The sequence below is a fragment of the Schistocerca gregaria genome, chromosome 3, assembly GCF_023897955.1.
Source record: "Schistocerca gregaria isolate iqSchGreg1 chromosome 3, iqSchGreg1.2, whole genome shotgun sequence".
NCBI classification, from domain to species: Eukaryota; Metazoa; Arthropoda; class Insecta; order Orthoptera; family Acrididae; genus Schistocerca; species Schistocerca gregaria.
Window position 1 is genome coordinate 425,336,754 of NC_064922.1, and position 24,373 is coordinate 425,361,126.

At 42.7% G+C, this 24,373-nt stretch overlaps 1 protein-coding gene across 1 annotated transcript in view; it reads right to left on the reverse strand.

Annotated features, from left to right (window-relative positions):
* LOC126355402 (UPF0489 protein C5orf22 homolog) overlaps positions 1-24,373 on the reverse strand; it is a 151,239-nt gene that overhangs the window by 45,262 nt on the left and 81,604 nt on the right. The window contains exon 2 of the mRNA XM_050005699.1: positions 22,656-22,801. Coding sequence (XP_049861656.1) covers positions 22,656-22,801 — 146 coding nt within the window. The remainder of the gene's footprint in view (positions 1-22,655; positions 22,802-24,373) is intronic.

Below are 24,373 nucleotides of genomic sequence, written 5' to 3' on the forward strand. Positions count from 1 at the left end.
CGTGCCTGTCACCCGCCACCCCCCCCCCCCCCCCCCCCCGCGCCTCCTCCCCACCATTTTTGAGAAGCCCTGGCATACGCGTCTCTCATATTACGTATGGGCGTACATGAAGTGCATCTAATATCATTGTTAACCCTTCGAACACACGTCTTTGCGCTGCTGGTGCTTGTTTTCAACGTTGGTAAAAACATGCGTTAGGGAACAGTCCCTTAATCTGTAATCAACGTACACCGTCCGTCGAGAACACTAAAGTGAAAAAAAGTTTATTTTAGCTTCGGTGACATATTTCGTACTGGTAAATGAAATAATAAAAAGGCATGTCACTGGAAATAGCCTGGATTTATTCAAAATATTCTAAGAGCACTTATCTTTATAGCACTCTTTATATCACCTAGTCTCCCAGCACTGTGACTTCTTTTTTCTGCGCCTCCTAATTAACTCATTATTCACTTGGATACCTGTCTAAAGCGATCTCTCATTGAACCACATATTAAAGACCCTTCTCGTTCTTTTCATGGATGGAGAGAGGGAAAATGCGAGGTGTTATTAGTCTAATTTTTCCTTATTAGTCCTAATAAGAACGATACGTAATATTATAAAAAACATTCGATGAATCCTTCTTGAAATCCGGCTCTTTGAATTTTTCCGTAGTTAGTCTGATGTGGTTTGCACCTGCTAATCGATATTTCACTACGTACCATGTAAGTATTATCAAACAGTTTTGCGCTAACAATATATAGCGGTTTTTTTCCCTACAACCGTTGACTGAACATTCAAATACTATTGAAAAACGTTTGAATAACAATGATTGACTCCAGCTGTGGCAGCTGTATTGGCATATTTAAGTTCCGTGAAACTCTCAACTTAAAAAGCCTGTTGCCACTTTTTCCTTCATGCCACTATTTTGTCTAGACCTGATCCGAAGAATTCGCAACTTCACTCTTACTAATCGAGCAGTACAAGCTGACATTCTACGTTTGCCATTTACGGTCGCTCCCACCACACCGAGTGTAAGCTTGAACTGTGCAAATGTATACTTTGTTCATCAGTAGAATAAGCCTGATGCAAACACACACGCGATGATAGATTAGCAGCCGTAGCGCACTTGGAAGTAGGTCCTGCTTATGTATTACATACCATATTATGTTGCAGTAAATGAAACTTTAACATTTCTAATGTATTAACATCCAACAATGTTTTTCTTGATCGTACTTTGGTATATAGCTTTTATTTCAAAAATCGTGTACAGTCTCAATCTCTCTACTGCAGTGACTCCGCCGCGCGGGATTAGCCGAGTGGTCTGTGGCGCTACAGTCATGGGCTGTGCGGCTGGTCCCGGCGGAGGTTCGAGTCCTCCCTCGGGCATGGGTGTGTGTTTTTGTCCTTAAGATAATTTAGGTTAAGTAGTGTGTAAGCTTAGATGCTGGTGACCTTAGCAGTTAAGTCCCATAAGATTTCACACACGTTTGAAAATAATTCCCTTTGACCACTTTTATTTTCAAAATGATGAAATATCTACAATATTTAGTCCTTGTAGGGTCGTAGGATTTTATTAAACAACTATGAACTAACGTGTCAGTGACAATTTTTTTTTTTTTTTTTTTTTTTTTTTTTTTTTTTTTTTTTTAGAATGATGATGAAATTCTCAGTGCATCGCAAGTGATAACTACAATTCCCAATCAGAGAAAAAGGCTCAACGATTCATATTGAGGGTGGATACTTTTTACGAAGCATGCTTCCTGTAACCACTCCTTCCACTAGCGACACTTACTTCACCCACGGTCTGCACCCCGATTTAAATTCAGCGAAGTTAAAATTAAAATGCGTATACTGAGACTGCTATTTGTAAAATAACTGGTTACTGGGCTCCTTACTTCTGAAGTGGTAGAAATTGAATTGGAAGACATCACGTTGCCACTGCTTCGTGTCTGACCACTCTCATTAATAATAATAATAATAATAATAATAATAATAATAATAATAATAATAATAATAATAATGTGTGGTCCCCACAGCAGTGTAGTAGCCAATAGGTAGTTACCGTCGAGTTTAACAGTAAACATTCTCATTTATTGTTCTAAAGTGAATAGTGAAGCAATTTCTGGTTTATTGCGAAAATTTTCATGAGGTATTGAAGCATACGTGATGTTAACAATTTAAACATGGCTGTGAAACGGCGACCGTGTAAGAATATGAGTTGTATAATAAAGCCAACTGGTTGCAACAAGATTTTACGTCAACCTGGTTTCGACATTGACTATGAGAGTCTTCAGCAGAAAATCCAAACAATTATATGTATTAACAGATGAAAAGGTTTAAGAGCAAAATGCTCTCATCATATAAAATACTTCGTAATATTTAAACCATATAAAATTACAGAAATTAGAACAGACAAAGTCGGTGATTGTCAGTCGAAATACAGCTACGTGGCGCAGAAGGCTGTAACAGTATGTACAGCCTCGGAGAAGTTCAGTCATATCAAAAATTGTTCAAATGGCACTAAGCACTATGAAACTTAACATCTGAGGTCATTAGTCCCCTTAGGTTAGTTAGGTTTAAGTAGTTCTAAGTCTAGGGGACTGATGACCTCAGATGTTAAGTCTCATAGTGCTTAGTGCCATTTGAACCATTTATGATATGCTTGAAGTTCTCCGAGGCTATACATACTGTTATAATGAATAGCTCCGTAGGCAGATCAGTTGAACAGGAATGGACATGTGTAAAAAGGTCAATTTAAGATGTCGAAAAGAAAACCTTAGGTACAAGGGAAGGGAACTGCGAAGAAACCTTGGATAACAGATTAAAGTCTTCAACTGATCGGCGAAAGAAGGAAATATAAAATGTTGAGGGGAAATTCAGGAATAGAGGAATATAAGCCACTCAGAAACGAAATAAAAAGGAAGTGTAGGGAAGCTCCTATGGCGGAATGGTTGCATGAAATATGTAAAGAACTCGAAGAAGAAATTATTGTCAAAACAACCTCCGCTGAAATTAAAGGCATGGGCGGTAACATTATGAGTGCAATGGGAATTCCATTGTTAAATATAGAGGACAGAGTGGATAGGGGGAAAGAGTACCCTGAAAGCCTCTACGAGGGGAAAAGTTGTTTGATGACTTGATAGAAGCGATTGGGAAGAGGTAGATGATTTAGATTCTCAATGTAATACTCAAACAGCTTCGAAAGACTTAAGATCAAATAAAGCAAAAGGGATAGATAACTTTCTATCGGAATTTCCAAAATCATTGGGGGAAGTTAAAACAAAACGGCTATTCACGTTGCTGTGCAGAATGGATGAGACTGGAGATGTACCATCAGACCTACGGAAAAACATCATCCACAAAATTGAAGACGTAAGAAACAACAAGTGCGAAAATTATCGCACAATGAGCGTAACAGCTCATGCATCCAAGTTGATGACAAAGGTAATAATAACAAGAATGGAAAAAAGAGGACGATCAGTTTGGCTTTAAGAAACTTAAGGGCACTAGAGAGGCAGTCCTGACGCTGCAGTTGATAACGGAAGAAAGACTGAAGAAAAATCAAGATATGTTTATGGGATTAGTCAACATGGAAAAAGCGTTAGAAAGTGTAAAATGGTGCAATATGTTCGAAATTCCGAGAAAACAGGTGTGAGATATAAGGAAAGACGGGTAATATACAATTTACACTACAACCAAGAGAGAACGAGAAGAGTGGAGGACCACGAACAAAGTGATCGGACACATCGAAGAAGCAATGACGGAAAGAAAAAAAAAAAAGAAGATTCAAGAGAAGAATTAAAATTCAAGATGAAAGGATATCAGCGATAAGATTTGTTGACCCTGTTGCTATCCTGGGTGAAAATGAATTACTGGATCTGTTGAGTGAGGTGAACAGTTTAATGAATACAGAACATGGACTGAAAGTAGATCAAACAAAGATTAAAGTAATGACAAGTAGGAGAGGTGAGAACAGCGACGAACGTAACATCAGAATTGAGGACCACGAAGTAGACGAAGTTAAGAAGTTCTGCTACAAAGGCAGCAAAATAAGCCATGACGAAACGGAGCAAGGAGGACATAAAAACAGAGTAGCGCTGGCAAAAAGGGCATACCTGTCGAAGAGAAGTCTGCTAATATCAAACAAAGGCCTTACTCATTGCAGAACTGAAAGATGCTCGCATCACCAAGAAACGACATTGTGAGCAGGAGGATGATTCTCGGATCCCCACTGGCCACCAGAGTCAGTAGATCTCAATGTTACTGAGCCTTTGTGATCTACTTTCGAGAGAAGGATTCGTGATCGCTATCCAGCTCTGTCATCGATACGTAGAGTTGCCACTATTTTGCACGAAAATGGTGAAAGATTCCCTTGAAAACCTTATAAGATCTGCATTTACCCATTCCGAAACGAATCGAAGTTCCTTTGAACGCCAGAGGTTTTCCTACACTGCATTGGGTATGGTAACGTGTAGTGTTTCTGCTGTTTTCATATTTTTCCCCACACACTGTATATGACCCCATTATTCTGCCACAGACGAAAAGCACAAAATAAAAAATGGTTCAAATGGCACTGAGCACTATGGGACTTAACATCTGAGATCATCAGTCCCCTAGACCTTAGAACTACTTAAACCTAACTAACCTAAGGACATTACACACATCCATGCCCGAGGCGGAATTCGAACCTGAGACCGTAGCAGTCGCACGGTTCCGGACTGCGCGCCTAGAACCGCGAGACCACCGCGGCCGGCTTAGGTTAAGTAATGTGTAAGCCTAGGGACTGATGACCTTAGCAGTTAAGTCCCATAAGATTTCACACACATTTGAACATTTTGATTTTGAAATAGAACATAACTGATCTGGAGCCAAGTTAAGGAATCTGTCGCGAGAAATAACAAGATATTTAAGCTGCCAGACGTACTGGAACTAATGCACGAAGTTTTTGTCGCACGTTACTACCAATCGTTGGCCGGATGTAGAACGGCACGTCATTAAAGAACAGGAGAAAATGTGCGCTTGAATGGCTTCGTGGATTCTGTTACAGATCTACTCGTCGTCAATGTAGCAGATTACTGTTCCAATACTGAAATCTATTTCTCGAATTTGAATATGGAATGAGTTCAGAGATTACCAGACGACTGGCTATAAATAATACGTTTAATGGCTTAAGTATATAACAACACGGTGAAATTCTGCAATACGCTTTTGCGACACAAATGTCGCGCGCAAAGAAATTATCCATGTTTAACTTTTCATCACTGTTGCTTTTATTTACAATACTATATTAGCTAAGAACGAGAGCATTTATGCTTTCCGTCTGGTCCCCTAAGCAGCGTGCAGTATTGGAGTTTGCCGAATATTATTTTATTCTCTTTAAAAATTAAATACCATTCTAAGTTATTTTGTTCCTCTGCTCGTCTCTTTTTACGTCGTAACTGCAACTACTCACATCACTGCAGGTTAGTTGGACTGGCCGACTGACCAGTGCTGTCCAAGTTAAATGCGCCGGTAATGCTGCTGTTCTGTATTATCGCTCAGTCACGCGGTCGTAACACACAGCGTGTACTCGAGGCGGCTTTGCTTGCGCTCCAAGCGAAACGAAATCCAATAAGAGTCCAGCAAACGCGGAAGAACACATGGTGTAATGTTTACATAAGATTTGTTCTTATAATGAGCACATAATAGATATTAAGGTCATCTGAGAAACGTATGATGTGGCAACCAATACGGATCTCTGAGTTATTGACATACAACATGAACCATAAAAGGCCCAATTACACTTCCATTAGATGCTCCCGCGATTACCTCCTTATCTATGTCAATCGCTAGAGGCAAATTCACGTAGTCTAACAGCAGTGATAACAAAAATACCTGAAAGATTTTTTTTCGTTCTGTAATTCAATAAATGCATTTCGACCACGTTCCTTATACTTTGCTCTACATCGTACACCAGACATGTGTACTGATCCGTGCCATTGGTAGACGGGAATGTATCACGTACGTCAAATATAGAGGTTAGGGTAAAGATGTGCGTGACCGCAGTTAGTTTGTACACATTGGGCCACGTAGTGTGGAAAAGTATTACTCGACAGGTGCGGTGTCTACCTGCTGGAGAGCATTTGTAATCTCTGTGGAGAAAGGAGGAACGAAGCAGCTCTGGTACCATAGAACATCTCCAGCACCAAGGAAGACGAATATGATGTATATTAGGGATTATTGTTATATACTATTCACAGACAGACAGAATGTTAACGAGAAGTCTTTGAGGCAGTAATATTAATTGGTTGCCATGCAACATTTTGTGAACGTTTGTGATAATATACAGAGTTAACTGGAACCAATGTAATCTTTGTTTAAGTAGAGAAGCAGCGTTTTGTTTTATAGCCACTGTACTTACAGAAATCTGGGATAAATTATAGTGTCCGATACCACCCGTCGGCTTTGACCAATGACGTCATACGCAAGGCAAAGATGCTGCAATGGACAATCTATTAATGGAACGGATTATACTCGCCGGCCGAAGTGGCCGTGCGGTTCTAGGCGCTGCAGTCTGGAACTGCGAGACCGCTACGGTCGCAGGTTCGAATCCTGCCTCGGGCATTGATATGTGTGATGTCCTTAGGTTAGTTAGGTTTAACTAGTTCTAAGTTCTAGAGGACTAATGACCTCAGAAGTTGAGTCCCATAGTGCTCAGAGCCATTTTAACCATTTTTTTGATTATACTCGTAAACAAATGATTGTAGTGCATATATTATGTAATATAATAGAACAGCGTTGTATAGAACCTGTTGCCAGCGATGTGGAAGGCCGTTAGCAGAGCCTATTCTATTATATTTTCCACACGTAATGCAAAACCGATCTAAATAATGAATCGTCGAATAGTTGGAATCAATAACTAGAAGCAACCTATGTAGGAGGTCATTTCTAGTTACCGATTCCAACATTACTGTTTGTTGCGCAAAAATCTTATATCAGAAACGTGCGTAAAAATGATCTTGTTAGTGAACTACAGAATACGACTAGACTTTCAAAAAATGAAAATCTTTACACATATTACTGCACACGCAAAGAAATAAAATGCAAAAAAGATCAAACCTTGCAACCGATAACTATACTACATGAAAGTCACACCAGTAGCTCCAAATAGCACTCAGTAAAATCGATACACCAGGTGTGACAGTAAAAATAAGACAAGTGTAGCAACAACATCAAAAAGGAAAACATAATTGTGGCTACATAAAAAGAAACTTACCGCATATGAACTTCCAATGGAGTCAAAGATCGAGGCAGACAAGAACGAAATAAGAACATAGCCATCATCATCATCATCATCATCATCATCCAAGACTGATTATGCCTTTCAGCGTTCAGTCTGGAGCACAGCCCCGTTATAAAATTCCTCCATGATCCCCTATTCAGTGCTAAAATTGGTGCCTCTTCTGATGTTAAACCTATTATTCCAAAATCATTCTTAACCGAATCCAGGTACCTTCTCCTTGGTCTGCCCCGACTCCTCCTACCCTCTACTGCTGAGCCCATGAGTCTCTTGGGTAACCTTGCTTCTCCCATGCGTGTAACATGACCCCACCATCTAAGCCTGTTCACCCTGACCGCTACATCTATAGAGTTCATTCCCAGTTTTTCTTTGATTTCCTCATTGTGGACACCCTCCTGCCATTGTTCCCATCTACTAGTACCTGCAATCATCCTACTACTTTCATATCCGTAACCTCAACCTTGTTGGTAAGGTAACCTGAATCCACCCAGGTTTCGCTCCCATACAACAAAGTTGGTCGAAAGATTGAACGGTGCACAGATAACTTAGTCTTGGTACTGACATCCTTCTTGCAGAAGAGAGTAGATCGTAGCTGAGCGATCACTGCATTAGCTTTGCTACACCTCGCTTCCAGTTCTTTCACAAGAACATAACAAGAAATAATAAAGTTGGGTCAAACTGTAACGAAAGAAGCAAAATCCAGAATAACTGATGAAAAATAATAAGAAACACAAAGTCCAGGCACGAATGAGGTACCATTCAAATCAGTTCTTCCCGCCCTCAATCAGACGCAAAATTTTAAAATAATAAAAATAATGAAACCACGAGTCGATCATATAAATCCTCCGGCAAAAAAACATCAATACCTCTCGGCCTACCATTGTAACCAGAGAATATTAAAACGACAGAAAAACCTCCCTCCATAGAAACCAAAAAAGTAGCACTCGCACAATACAGTAACAGAATAAAACGCAACGTAAAACAAGTAAAAAGTATCAGACTCACCAACACGTAACTAACAAAACGAGGTCTGTACATTTTGCTGACTACTTTCATAAATGAAAGAAATAAGCAATAACCTTTATGAATATTCTTCCTCCAACAGTATTCATCTAAATGGCCTTGCAACACTGAAATCCTTCTCTTTCCCCGCAATGACGCCCAATGATTGTTAAAATTTTATAACTGATTTACGGTCATTCATTTTGTGAAGCAGATTTTTCGCAGTAAAAACAACTGACTCATCCGTAACGAACGACGTGAGAAATCAAGAGCTTATAAATCACGACTACTTACAAATCACGACTACTTACATTAACAAAAGCTGCCGAAAACAAATTACGAGATGAAAACAAAACAATCTACATCGAATTTTTAATATACAAGCGCAACGAGGAAATCGAGAGAAACCTTTTAACGTTCATCGACAGCAATCTGCGGCTCAAACAAAATAACATCACACATTACGTCATTGGTCAAAGCTGACGGTTGGTATCTGACACTAGAATTGACCCGAAATCTGCAGGGAAGAAAGAAGTTCGATGCCGAGGAGAAACAAAACACACCATAGCTGGACCCTGAGGTAAATCACTAGAGTTTCAAGGCTGAATATCTACACCAATCTAATGAAGGAGTGATAAGGCGGTGGTGTTAGGTGTAGCTGCACGGAGTAATCGGTCTAGGAAAAATGTTGCTCAAGCAGTCAAAACATCGACACACTAGCTAAATACAGCAGTCATCAGATACTAACACCACCCCACGTGGCGACCATATGGTTGAAAGTTAAAAGTGGCAGACAAAATACAGATGGAAAGGAAGAAATTCTGCAATAAATCAGCATAGAGAAGACATGCTACCAAAGGCCACACACCGTCAGGTGGCTTGCGGAGTATGGATGTAGGTGTAGAACATAAACAACAACGTCGATGCACCTTGGCTTACAGCATCTTCTAAAACGACGAAACACGCAGCCGTCGACGGCTCATCCAACGCCAGGGCACGGTCTACACCACAGCGACGCCAGTCTAAACCACTGCGTAGTCAACCACTGCGTAGTCAACACACATTCATCGACGGCCAGATCATCGCCAGCACGCAATACCACTAGGGGGAGCTAGACCAAAGTTTCATTTCAAAATTGTTGTTGTGGGTGTAGTGCGGTAATTCGGCAATATTTGTGTTTTTGTTTATGCCGGTGACAGAAAGGAAAATGTCAACAGAGATTAATATGGAAATGTTATTAGAAAGACTGGAAGAAATACAGAGATAGTCAAATGATAATTTTCACACTTAGAAAATCAGATTAAAAATACTCGTGAGCAAGTAATGGAAAACCAAAACAGACTGCGACAAGAATTAGAAACTCAGATTACAGACACTCATGAAGCGTTAGGGGCGCATTTAGGAATTAAGCTACATGGAAGATTCAACTTGTTAAGTGGAGAAATACAAACCGAAGTCTTGAAACAATGTGACTTAGTTCGCGAAGAGATACATGAACATATTAATGATTTGTATACAGACGTAGATAGTTTACACAACTTTCCAGAAATAAAATATAAGTGGATAAAAGATTAGATGTCAGATGCGCAAACGTGTAGAGAAATTTTAGAATAGAGAAGCGGTTCCTTTTATTTATACAAGATACATTGAGGTTTGGAAGAAAAATGCAAGCATTATTAGATCAAGAATTTCAGGAAACTTCACTCACTTTAGGAAATGGGCAGCTTTTAGGGAAGGAAGTCACTAACACCACCATTGAGTTTACAAAACTATGGGACGAACAAGCAAAAACTAGAAGGGAATTTACAAAAAGTCAACTTAAAGGCCAATCTTTCCATGCAACAGAAGTATTAGAGAAATTAAAGTTGGGCAGTGGAGTAAACGTTTATAAGCATTTTCCAAAGTTTAAACCAGATGGGGAAGCGCATCCAACGTACTTACGGCGAGTGTTCTCGGGCATTACCACAAAAGTGGAAAAACTCTATAAAGATAGATTTGTTTTGGAGAGTAAAGAAAATTAAACCCAAATGGAGACTGTGTATACTGGAATCTGTAGAAGCAGATTTAATTACGTTTATTCATCAAGGGGATGGACACTTTGGGGTACGAAAATGAGTTCAATGTACGATAAATTTTACTACTTTAAGAACTTTTTTACTGAAGTACTGTGTGTAACTCGCCAAAAAATGAAAAATAACAATCACGCGATAACACATAACTTATATCCGATTATACCTGAAGGCTTACATGAGCTCACGGCTGCTGATTTCTTCGGGCAATTACCAACGAGTAGAGGGGGGCGAACGAGGTAACATATATTTGTACTAGCTTAGTATGTTGAACTCTATCCTATTAAGCATGCCAACACAGAGAAAGTGATTAGATGTCTGAAGGAATATTTCTCGGGGATAGGAAAGCCACGTAGCTTGTTGACAGACAATGACCCTCAGTTTGAGAGTAAGGCCTTTACAGATTATTAGCATGGGAAAATGTTAGACACATTGCTCGAAATATCACGCGCGAAGTAACTCTTGCCTTGCGAACGTACCACGAAATAAATTTATAGGTTATGTAGGAATACCGTTCACACCTACAACTTACGCAGAGAAAATACCAGAATTCCAAGTAATACGTAATGAACTTCCACATTTATCTACTGGTTTACCTCCCATAGAATAATGCAAGGTAAATTCCTACGCGAGCCAATGTGGAAATTATTTAAATGACCAGTCGATGATAATAAAGTACATGGAGCCAACTTAGACGATGCTGTAAAAGAAAATTTACAACGAGCAGCAGGTAAACAGCTGCGTAAACAAGAAAAAGCTACGACACCTACTTTTGATGTGGACGAATTCGTATTAATTAAGGACGTTCACTATAGCTCACTTTCGAAGAACGAAATACACAAGTTTTCAATCGATGTAGCGGTCTTTTCAAAGTTATAATGTACCACACCCCAAAGCAATTCTCTTGGTCGATCCAGAAACAGGTCAAAGAACAGTGATTATGTGACACTGGTATCTTAAAGCAGTATAAAACTCCATTAAAATGAACTTTAGAAAGAAACACAGCAACAACAACAAAATGTTCAAAAGTGTGTGAAATCCTATGGGACTTAACTGCTAAGGTCATCAGTCCCTAAGCTTACACACTACTTAACCTAAATTATCCTAAGGAGGAACACACACAACCATGCCCGAGGGAGAATTCGAACCTCCGCCGGGACTAGCCGTACAGTCAATGACTGTAGCGCCTGAGACCGCTCGGCTAATCCCGCACGGCACAGCAACAATAAAGGTAGTTGTTAATGATCAAAGTGTGTAAACAGCTACTGTCAACTGTTATTAAATCAACTGTTAAATAATCCTTTACTGTAAAATCGCTGACCAAACAGGTAGGTTACTTACCGTCGTATGGTAAAAACAGACGTTCAGTTTGTATGTGAAACTTTTTTTTTTTTTTTACGTGTCATTTATCATGGGCAGCGATATCACCTCTATCAGTTTTGACCGACTAATAGACTAAATATGATTCTTGTTAACTTTTGTAATTATTTGATGTGTTGTATGTGGGTTTGTGTTTAACTTTTATAAGGGAGGTGTGGGATTTGTGCGTACTACACGTCTCTCTCACTCACTCACTCACTCACTCACTCACTTGCGCGCGCGCGCGCGCACACACACACACACACACACACACACACACACACACACACACACACACACACACACACACACACACACAAATCAAAAAAAGTTTGGCATCACGGAACCTGTACAGAAAATTGGAACATAAACATAAACATAAACATAAACATAATTTCCGTCCTTTTTATTGCTCATGAAAGCCGCACATTGCATGTAGTATCACCATGCAGCGAGACCTTAGGAGGTGGTGATCCGGATACACCGGTGCCTCTAAAACCCAGTAGCACGTCCTCTTGCATTGATGCATGCCTGTATTCGTCGTGGCATAGTACCCACAGGTTCATCAAGGCACTGTTGGTCCAGGTTGTCCCACTCCTCAACGGCGATTAGGAGTAGATCCCTCAGAGTGATTGGTGGGTCATGTCGTCAATAAACAGCCCTTTTCAATCTATCCCAGGCATGTTCGACATGGTTCATGTCTAGAGAACATGCTGGCCACTCTAGTCGAGCAATGTCGTTACCTGAAGGAAGTCATTCACAAGATGTGCACGATGGTAGCGCGAATTGTCGTCCATGAAGACGAATGCCTGGCTAATATGATGCCGATATGGTTGCACTATCGGTCGGAGGATGGCATTCACGTATCGTACAGCCGTTACGTCGGCCCCACTCCCTGGAGAGTGTCTAAGGCGTTCAGCCTGACCGGGTTGCCTCCAAACACGTCTCCGACGATTATCTGGGAGAAGACATATGCGACACTCATCGGTGAAGAGAAAGTGATGCCAATCCTGAGCGGTCCATTCGGCATGTTGTTGGGCCCATCTGCAACGCGCTGCATGGTGTCGTAGATGCAAAGATGGATCACGCCATGGATGTCGGGAGTCAAATTGCTCATCATGCAGCCTATTGCGCACGACGTCCTGTCGCTGCACGAAAGACATTATTCAACAGGGTGGCGTTGCTATTAGGGTTCCTCCGAGCCATAATCCATAGGCAGAGGTCATCCACTGCAGTAGCAGCCTCCGGCCTGAGGGAAACATGTCTTCGACAGGAACTGTCTTTCTGGATCTCCTCCATGTCCAAACAACATCGCTTTGGTTCACACCGAGACGCCTGGACACTTCTCGTGCTGAGAGCCCTTCCTGGCACAAAGTAACAATGTGGACGCGATCGAACCGCGGTGTTCACCTTCTAGGCATGGTTGCACTACTGAAAACACGAACTGTGTACCTCCTTCCTGGGGGAAGGACTGAAACTGATAGGCGTTTGGAACTCCACCGTCTAATATTCGCTGCCCATGCATTGTTGTTTACATCTTTGGGCGGGTTTAGGGACATCTCTGAACAGTCAAAGGGACTGTGTCTGTGATAAAATATCCACAGTCAACGTCTATCTTCAGGAGTTTTGGGAACTGGGATGATGCAAAACTTTTTTTGATGTGTGTATATACATCTACAGACGACGCACGGTCTAAGATGATTTTGGGCTAGCTTGTCATAGTTTAGAGGGGAGAAAGGAATAGAACAGGGTATCCCCTACTAATGAGCTTGATATAGAAACGATAAGCCGACACTAAGAAGGGAAAGGAGTTCTGGAAGGAGGAAAATAAACAGGAAAAGCTGGAGTTTCACGGGGCGGGGGGAGGGAGGGGGGGGGGGGGGTACAGCCTTAATGTGAGGTGAAGTGAAAGGAGAGAAGTACTGAAGTACTCAATAAAGTTGTAGAAAAGGTGGGTGAGGTACTTCAAGTTCTGAGTTATGGGTAAGTAATCCCCAGAGAAGGTTCAAATGGTTCAAATGGCTCTAAGCACTATGGGACTTAACAACCGTGGTCATCAGTCCCCTAGAATCTAGAACTACTTAAACCTAACTAACCTAAGGACATCACACACATCCATGCCCGAGGCAGGATTCGAACCTGCGACCGTAGTGGTCACGCGGTTCCAGTCTGAAGCGCCTGGAACCGCACGGCCACATCGGCCGGCCCCAAAGAAGGGAAGTTATGCCAGGTTCGGGTCGGCACAAGGAAGGAAGGACCCCCAACCACTTCAGAAGAAAGAGCAGGTACATCGCTCTGACTGGTCCTATGAAATAAGAGGAAAAGATTATTGATCCCCCGGAAGGATAGCCTTCAGTGATGGTGAAATGCTTTAAAACAATATTTGCGAAGAGAAAACAGGCGGCTTATTTTTCGAAGTATCATCCTAGGGTCCTCCTTAAGCCATTTTGCACTATCACCGAAAGCCTAAATCTGGGTTGCTGTAGGCGGATTTCGGCCAGGAGCCTCTCCAATAAAGTTTCCATGTCTTAACCACTAAGCCACTTCACTAAGTACACACCAACGTGTTACACGTTTTGTTTTCGTAATTCAAATTTTCTTACAAGGCTGTCTCTCAAGGATGAAACCAAACATAGTTATTCGATGTAGGGTTGCGCAATACCAAGACGATAAACCACGTTCTCTATATTCGCTTCATTCTAATCTGTCTTAGCCATTTGTCAGGTTACTTATTACCAGGTGTGTTCGGATCCTGCAATGTAATAAGAGACAGACGGGAAGCGGCATCTCGGGATAGCCTGCGCAGGAAGACAAAAGACTTGGCGTGGGAGTCTTTCGCCCAGGCAGCCAAGGCTGTACGCCTCGCCTACGGCTGAATATGACGTTGATAAAACAATGGGCGTCGCCTCACGGGGTAGCATACGAGAGTCACGTCGGTGCTAGCAGCAGTGCGGAGTACGGTTACAGGAAATTGGTTTCTTTCGTTGTCTCTAGACGCCGTCAGATCTGCATTGCTGGGATTTCAAACCATGAAAGCGGCATACAACAAATGTCAAACTGGGATGAGGTGTACTACATCATTGGATGTGCAAATGATTAGTATTCCAGCGTAACCGAACACAGTACCAGGTGATTGTAATTAAGATGCAGCTACCCTCAGAGGTCCAGTGTGGGCTGTATTTACCGTATGGTAGCCAAAGTTGGTATATATTGTAATGCGTTAATGCGGAAGCTATTTATGCTGGAAAAAAAATTAGTTCTAATTTTGGGGACCAGGTGCAAATCTGGCGCCATGAATGTGAGAAAGCCGTATAGGAATGTTTTCATCTGTAATAGATTAAGAATGGTTCAAATGGCTCTGAGTATTATGGGACTTAACATCTGTGGTCATCAGTCCCCTAGAACTTAGAACTACTTAAACCTAACTAACCTAAGGACATCACACACATCCATGGCCGAGGCAGGATTCGAACCTGCGACCGTAGCGGTCGCGCGGTTCCAGACTGAAGCGCTTAGAACCGCTCGGCCACACCGGCCGGCCAGATTAAGAATGGGTTGTGGGCATAACGAGTGAGAAAGGTGTAATGTTGATTTTATCATTAACTGCCGCTTATACTATTTGTTCAGTATGAGCACAGCAGACGTCTATGAGATGCTGCATCCGTAAAACGAAGTGATCAACAGTTGCTCCCAGAAGTTCTTGTGGAATCTGAGCAATGTGGTCCTGTATACTGGTCTTCAGATCAGGTACAGACCGAACATGCCCCTGGCTGACGCGTTTTTTTTTTTTTTAGATACCCCTGAGCCGAAAGTTAGAAAGATTCAGATCAGGTGATCTTAAAGGTCATGCATCTGGAAAACCTCTAGAGGTAACACATTCGTGGAAGATTGCATTGAGCAGAACTTTGACTGGGCGAGCGACTTCAGGTATTGCCCAGGCTTGGTTTCCACACAGAGTTGCGCTCTTCCTAAGGAGGAATCACATAATGTACAAGTCTTTATACTGTGCAGACGTTCACAGTACACCTGATAGGCCCTCTAGGTGTATTCTCTTCGAAGAAGAACAGACCGAGAATAAATGTGGTTGTGAATCTACACCACACAGTCACATACGGCGAGTGCAATGGCTCTTTAAGCACAACACGCAGTTTAGCAGAACCCAAATTCAGCTGTTCACTGCACCATGTAATGAAAAATGTGCCCCGCCACCGCACAGAATATTACCCGGCCACATGCCATCAAATTCGGTCCATACCAGAAGACTGAAGAGCAAATACAGAACGTTGTTGAGTGCCATGAGGTTTCAGTTGCTGCACTGTCTGGGTTTTGTACGGGTAGCAGCGCAAAGTAACCGCAAAACTACCCATATTGTCGACGATGGGATGGACAATTCTCATGACACTGCACGAGCACCAGCACTGCCCGAGGCACGTGCTGCATGTTCAGTTACAGCAACAGCAATCTTGTCAATAACCTCCACCAGGATGGGACGCCTACCCCTCAAGTTCCACAGCAAGCACAGCCGTATTCTCGAATTTAATTATCATCTTCTTTAAACCATATAACGACGTCGGGCCCTTCCTCGGACCTTTCAGTCGGCGAGATACTGTCTCAGTGTAGCACTGTAATTGTTGCCGTTCACATAAAACAGTTACATTAACAGTGCACGGTCCCTCTTCTCGAAAGCGTTATGGCTCACGTTATGGCTTCTCAAATACAGCGCCAGATTTGCACCTGGTGGCGAACATTTGAACTAATTTTTTTAGAGCGTATATTTGTTTCGCATTAATTCATCAGCATATCTACCAAGTTCCGCTGCAAAATCATAATTACAGCCCACATTGGACCTCTACGAATAGCTGCACTTTAATTACAACCACTTGGTAGGCTGGAGTGACGTCATCTACATTTTGTATTTAAGGAAAGATTGTGCAGTGGTTTTCTCAGCCTGAAATCTCATTAAAATGTTGTCTTTTGGCAGAAGATCGTGTTATCTCTCTTGTAAGGAGGATAGTCGGAGTTCAAGAGCGGCAGGATCGTCAAATATCGTGATTGCAGTTTCTCGTTCCGCGATATTGGTCGGCATCCCTGGTCTGTCATGGGAACACAGAATCGATGGATTCACGATCGCAAGACTCAACGCAGCGCACGATTTCAGTGACCCCGTCCCACTAGTGGCCGTGCACTACCATATAGCCACATGACGCACCTTGAGCCTGTGTATGGACTAATTTGCAAAAATGGTTCAAATGGCTCTGAGCACTATGCGACTTAACTTCTGAGGTCATCAGTCGCCTAGAACTTAGAACTACTTAAACCTAACTAACCTGAGGACATCACACACATCCATGCCCAAGACAGGATTCGAACCTGCGACCATAGCGGTCGCTCGGTTCCAGACTGTAGCGCCGAGAACCGCACGGCGACTAATTTACAGCAAGATATAAGACGTGCATTCAAGTTATAGCACCTCGGATTTTTTTTTTTAGCACAAAGTAATCACACATAGCTGTAAACGTGTGTCATTCTGCAGCAACAAACACTTTTCACAACATCGGCGCCATGGTTTCACGCCCGTTGCGAACGCTTCTCTAGGAGTCCGTTCTGAGCACTGGATAATCGCCGAAGCAATAGCGGCACGGATAGTGAATATGCGACCATAGAGGATTGTCTTTCATCGTTGTGAACAGCTAAAAATCGCCAGGAGCCAGGCCAAGCGAATAGGGGGCATGAGAATTCACTTCAAAGTTTTTATCACGGAGAAACTGCAGCGTGGTGTGCGCCCGATGCGCTGTTAATTTGTCTTTGAGAAAGAGCACACGAGCAGCCTTTCCTGGCTATTTTTCACGCAATGCTGGAAGCATCTTGTGCTTCAAATCATCTTGGTAGGATGCACCTGTCACTGTAGCGCTCTTTGAAACACAATGAGCAAGCACTACGCCATCGCTGTCCCAGAACATGGCTGCCGTCATTATTTCAGCATCGGCGCTTACCCTAAATACTTTCTGTGGCTGTGAAATTATGTGCTTCCATTGAGCTAACAGGCGCTTCGTTTCAGGATTGAAAAATGGCAACCGTGTCTCGTCCTTATCACAATCGCTCATGTTATCATCACGCGTCAATTTTGTCTGGCAACACGCCACGCGCGTAGCTTTGTGGTCGTTTGTCAGCATTCGTGGCACCCGAACGAGGGCGCTTTTCGCATTTTTAGGTCTGCATTCAAGATTGTGTGCACATTTCCCACGGAAATGCCAACTGTGGAGGCGATGTGTCCCACACTCATTCGGCGATCCTCCAAAACAACTTTCTCCACTTGCTCGATCAGGTCGTCAGACAGGCTGGTGCAAGGACGAGATGGTCTTGTTTGTTCTCACACGGCGCACTGCCTCCTTTGAATTGTCGCACGTACCAACTCACATTAGACATATCCATGGCACCATCACCGTATGACTTACTCAAATGGCGATGTATATGACACGCCACGCAAACGGAGAAAACGAATGCTTACACGCTGTCGTGGCAATGAAAACGTCTCCTTGTGCAGTATCAAATTCAGTTCTAGACGCTGCCGCTGCAGTTCTGTCTGCCTTGCAGTTCTGTCATCTCTGTCACGCATTCACAATGAATGTATACGTATTTAAAAAACAAACCGAATGTTTCTATCCGTTCCCAGTGCTTAGAAAAAAAATCAGAGTTGTTTTAACTAGAACGCACTTCGTATATCCACACGGACAGTGCGGCGACGTCTGGACCATCATGGACCATGAAGACGGCAACCGCTGTCGTGGCTCCCCGTCGCCGCACGGGATTAGCCGAGCGGTCTCAGGCGCTACAGTCATGGACCGTGCGGCTCATCCCGACGGAGGTTCGAGTCCTCCCTCGGGCATGTGTGTGTGTGTGTGTGTGTGTGTGTGTGTGTGTGTGTGTGTGTGTGTGTTTGTCCTTAGGATAATTTAGGTTAAGTAGTGTGTAAGCTTAGGGACTGATGATCTTAGCAATTAAGTCCCATAAGATTACACACACACACACACACACACACACACACACACACACACACACACACACACACACACACAGACAGACACACACATTATTATGTGGCTTCCCTTCATATGGCAGCAAATAGAGGTGCCCAGAGACCGGAATAGGGACAGAAGTGGCAACGCGTCACCTTTTCAGACAACTGCCAGTTCCGCACACAGTATCACAATGCGCGTGTAAGGTAACGTCTCGGAGATCTCGGAGATAGTGTGCAGTCATCAGCCGCAACACGTTATACATTTAGCAGCTGCTGTCCAATACACCGGCTATGCAAACCAGAGACGATCGTGTTGTGTACGCAGTGGCGCCACTTACCATCACGCCAAGTGCTGGTTCCATATGATAACCAAGAATGCAATCCGGCAATGTTAGTTCTCGTCGGAGCTTTCACATATGGATGCGTATGGCGAGATCCATCTTTGCAACCACGACACCATGCAGAGCGGTATAGATGGGCCCAACAACATACCGAATGGACCGCTCAGGATTGGCATCACGTTGTCTTCACCGATTAGTGTCGCATATGCCTTCAACTAGACAATCGTCGGAGACGTGTTTGGAGGCAACACGGTCAGGTTGAACGCCTTAGACACACTGTCCAGCGAGTGCAGCAAGGTTAAGGTTCGCTGCTGTTTTGGGGTGGCATTACGTGGGGCCGACGTACGCGGCTGGTGGTCATGAAGGCGTCGTAATGGCTGTACGATACGTGAATGCCACCCTCCGACTGATAGTGCAACCATACTGGCGAGGCATTCTTCTTCATGGATGGCAATTCGCACTCCCATCGTGCACATCTTGTGAATGACTTCCTTCAGGGTAACGATATCTCTCGACTAGCGCGGCCAGCAAGTTCTCCAGCATGAACACTATCAAACATGCCCGAGATAGACTGAAAGCCGGCCGCGGTGGCCGTGCGGTTCTAGGGGCTGCATTCCGGAAACGCGGGACTGCTACGGTCGCAGGTTCGAATCCTGCCTCGGGCATGGTTGTGTGTGATGTCCCTAGGTTTAAGTAGTTCTAAGTTCTAGGGGACTGATGACCTAAGATGTTAAGTCCCATAGTGCTCAGAGCCATTTGAACCATAGACTGAAAAGGGCTGTTTATGGACGACGTGACCCACCAACCACTCCGAGGGATCTACGCCGAATCACCGTTGAGGAGTGGGACAATCTGGACCAACAGTGCCTTGATCAGCTTGTGGATAGTATGCCACGACGAATAAAGGCATGCAGCAATGGAAGAGCACATGCTACTGGGTTTTACAGGTACCGGTGTGTACAGCAATCTGAATTACCACTTCTGAAGGTCTGGCTGTGTGGTGGTACAACTTGCAATGGGTTGTTCTCATAAGCAATAAAAAGGTGGAAAATGATGTTTATGTTTATCTCTATTCCAGTTTTCTATATAGGTTCTGGAACTCTCGGAACCGAGGTGATGCAAAAGTTTTTTTTTTATGTGTGTATTATCGATACTGCCTATATTTATCTTAGCTGACTTCTTTTCCTGTTTCTACTTAACGTGACATTTGTGTAACCATGCTCTGCCCTCTCAGCTAACTGTGCGGTCTAACGCACTGCTTTCCAGGCGGGAAGGTGTGCCGGTCCCCAGCACGAATCCGCCCGGCGGATTAATGTCCAGGTTGGATGGTTTTTAAGGCGGTTTTCCATCTGCCTCGGCGAATGCCGGCTGGTGCCCCTCATTCCGCCTGAGTTACACTATGTCGGCGATTGCTGCGCAAACACTTTCTCCACGTACGCGTACACCATAATTACTCTACCACGCAAATATTGGGGTTACACTCCTCTAGTGTGACACGTTCCTGGGGGAGGGGGGGGGGGGGGGTCCAGTGGGGACCGAACCGCTCAAGCACAATAATCCCGGGTTCGGAGTGAGGCGTCGGTGGGGTGAGTGGACTGCTGAAGCCTGTTGTGGGATTGTGTACCACTGAGGGCTCCGGCATCGACGAAGTCTTTCTGTCGTTTCTAGGCTCCCAGTTCCATACAATACAACCATGTTCTTTAATGGAAATTTTTTTGATATAAATGTTTTATTCATTATTTATGTCTATATAATTAATCTGTGAATGTAATTTTAAAAGCGGTGTTCTGTAAAGGAACGAAAGTGTCGAAACGTTACTAGTAATACTAGTACATGCAGAGGGTACTTTGGTTTGCCATCACATAAAACATTGATGGAAGTCCCTCTGCGACGAAACCCACAGGCTGGAATAGAAGAGGTGGAATTCGCGGTCCAACTACAAGGCTTCTTTTTGTTAAGGGTCAGTCAGCGACTACCGCGTAAAGTTTTCCTTCCATCCTGTGTGCTGCACGAGGCAAGAAGACCAGACGGATTATGTAATACTGCCTTGGATGTGGAAACAATTTGACTTATTATTCATGACGTGCATTGGTTAACTCAATATTACGAAAATCAAACGCTAAGGAGAGAATTTGCAGGAATACATCAAGAGCCATGGGTACTTTTGCCGCCTTTTCAAGAAGCCACAAGAGATTGTCACAGGCACCACTTTCGTCTCAAATTATCAGCTGGATATTGTATAATTGCATGAAACAGTTCTTTGGTTTCTTATCAGAATAATAATGGTTATTGTTTAAACTTTGTGTCGAAGATTCATATTTAATCTCTAGTCATTCACGGAGGTACGTTCCTTTTCCATGTGGTGCTTTCTTTCTTCAACTGTGGTAACACACTCACTGCAATCAAAGCAACTCCCAACAGTGGTGGCGCTTCAACCCACATCAAGTCAGCCAACTGCTCCTTTACGATTATGGCCACACAAATAACACATCTGAGGCGTCTCCTAACAGCATTGTTCACTGTATGTATGAATATCAATCTATAAGTGAATGTTTACACATTCGACAATTGCCAGTGGTCTCATTCAACAGGGTCATGGCCGCAAATTGTGTTTGCTAAATCAGCTCCCATGCCGCTAATATGAAACTTCCAGTGAGCTTAAAACTGGGCGCTTGAACTGGGACTAACACAAATTATGGTCTTCCGCGGGAAATCCTCGTAAAGCTCACGAAATATCCACACGCTTCTCACCAATCTCTTTCCCAGCTGCAGTCTTTAACCAAGAGTTTTAGCTGCACATAAGTTTTCCTGCATACCTCGCTTGCCTACTCCTAGCAGAACTGAAATTGTGAGGAAGGGTCGTGAATTGTGCCTGAATAGCTAAGTCGCCAGCAATAGAAAGCACACTGCTCACCATCACAAGATAAGGAAACAAACTTGGAAAATACTATAAGAGACTGGGTAACATCATAATGGGACATGTTCCGAATTCAGATATTGGATTGTAAGACGTCAAATGTAAAGAATATGCAGTGACAATTAAAATCCTCTGCTCCATCGGAATTCGGTCCCGAATTTCCTACTTACCCCGAGCAATCGTTGTAAGTACCTCAACACATTTTCTAACCTGACTCATCGTTTCACTCTCACTATTGTCTGCATCTGTCTTCATAGATACATTAATTTCATTTCGGTGTACTTTTATTTCAATCTCTAAAAATAGTGTCACAGAAGTTAGACTGACAAACATAGGTCTATGAAGGATACCTGTGAATAAACTGTGGTTAATAGACAGAATATTTAAACTGATTGATAAAATAAGGAAAAGAAAAGAATACTACAAATTTCCCTAAACGAAGAAAATGTAATTTATTGTGCTAAACGGCGCAGAAATCGATTAATGTTGGATCACGCCGATAAATCAGTGTAAAGAGTAACAACCGTAAAACATAGAAGAGTGCAGCATGAAATGAAGGGACAACATAAAATGGAGTGGATACTTTTCGAATACTTGAACAGTTACGCCGTCATGCGAAAAATACCCTAAACATAGGGTGCGGTCTGCTAGAAAAAGTAGGGTTTAACATTATCAACTAAATAACACTTACCTGAATAGTTTGTATTTGTCCCAGACAGTGTCTGCAGGCATGGATTTTGGAATCAGCATGTCCGGATGAGAGTCGAGGTGTATAATTGTGTTCCCAGTAAACGGAAGGTGCTTGGATCCAATGCAGCGATAAATGAAAGGCAATACCTGTGAGAAAGCAATTCATATTATACATCTATTTGATCCGTGAATTCATTGTTCGCACTAAATGTACATGTTTAAAAGTAGCAATATTAAAAGATGATTTTATTATTCTCTTTGAATATTTTGAGTTCTCTGTTACATATAATTAAAGAAAAGGGTCTCTAAACGTTTTGGTATGTCAGTGGCAAATAAATATTCAGAGAAAGACAAAAAACTACATAGACTAAAGCCCAGATACCAATAATACCTAACCAAATCAAACAGCATCAGCGGAATCGCAATGCGTTAATCAACTGACTCTACTTAGCAACTATTATGCTTAGCAGTTATACTTTCGAATAAATACTACCAAATTTCAGAGGGAAGGAAAGAAAGGGGATGGGAAACCAAGAAGAATCTTATATGTGAAGCTACTGAAGGTGAAACAATTCTTTTTGCACTTCAAAAACTCAAACTTCTGTTCTACGTGTTTTGATAAAAATGTACAGTTCACTGGAAGTGAGCCTTGTACGCAAATTTCAGCAGCTCGTGGTCTTGTGATTAACGTTGCTGACTTTCAAACACGGGGCCTTCCTTTCAATTCCGGGCCAGGCTGCGGAATTTCTCAGCTCGGGACTGGTAATGTGCTGTTCTAATAGAAGCTCAAATAGTTATAGGCACGGAAAGCTGGCTAAAGCCGGAAATAAGTTCAGCCGAATTTTTTTCAAACTATCTAACAGTGTTCAGAAGGGATAGATTAAATACAATTGGTGGTGGAGTACTTATTGCTGTCAGAAGTAGTTTACTTTATAGTGAAATTGAAGTACATAGTTCCTGCGAAATAGTATGGTTTGAGGCTATACTTGACAATCGGACTGAAGTATTAACTGGATCGTTTTACAGAACGTCCTACTCAGAAGATGTACTTGCTGAACAGTTCCAAGAAAACTTTAGTCTCATTTCAATTGGGTACCCCACTCATACAACTATAGTCGGTGGTGACTTCAATCTACCCTCGATACGCTGGAAAAATTATGCGTTTAAAGCCGGCGGCAGGCTTAAAACATCATCCGAAAGTCTGTCAATAGCACAGGCCATGGGAAAAAATCTCTATTAAAAATGGTAATTACGGCTTGCAGGTGGGAAAAAATGACGTTTTGCGGTTGTAGTACTGAAAATAAAACCAATACAATGAAAATGGCGACCATAAGTAGTAATTACCATTAACTTACTGGTAGATTAAAGCTATGTGCCTGACTGGGACTCGAACCTGAGACCTTTGGCCTTTCGCGGGCTAGTGCTCTATCGACTGAGCCATCGAAGCACAACTCACAACTCCTCATCACAGCTTTATTACAGGCAATACGCCATCACCTACCTTTCAAACCAGAAAATCCCAAGTTCTGGACCTGGCCAGGCACATAATTTTAATCTGTCAGGAAGTTTCAGATCAGCGCCCACTCCGCTGTAGAATGAAAATTCATTCTTGAAGCAATTGCTGCATTTAATAATTACATGAAAACTGCAAATCCAATCCACATTAAACTGTTGTTAATAACTGTTCATGGCGAATTAAACCCGCTGTAGTTGTAATCT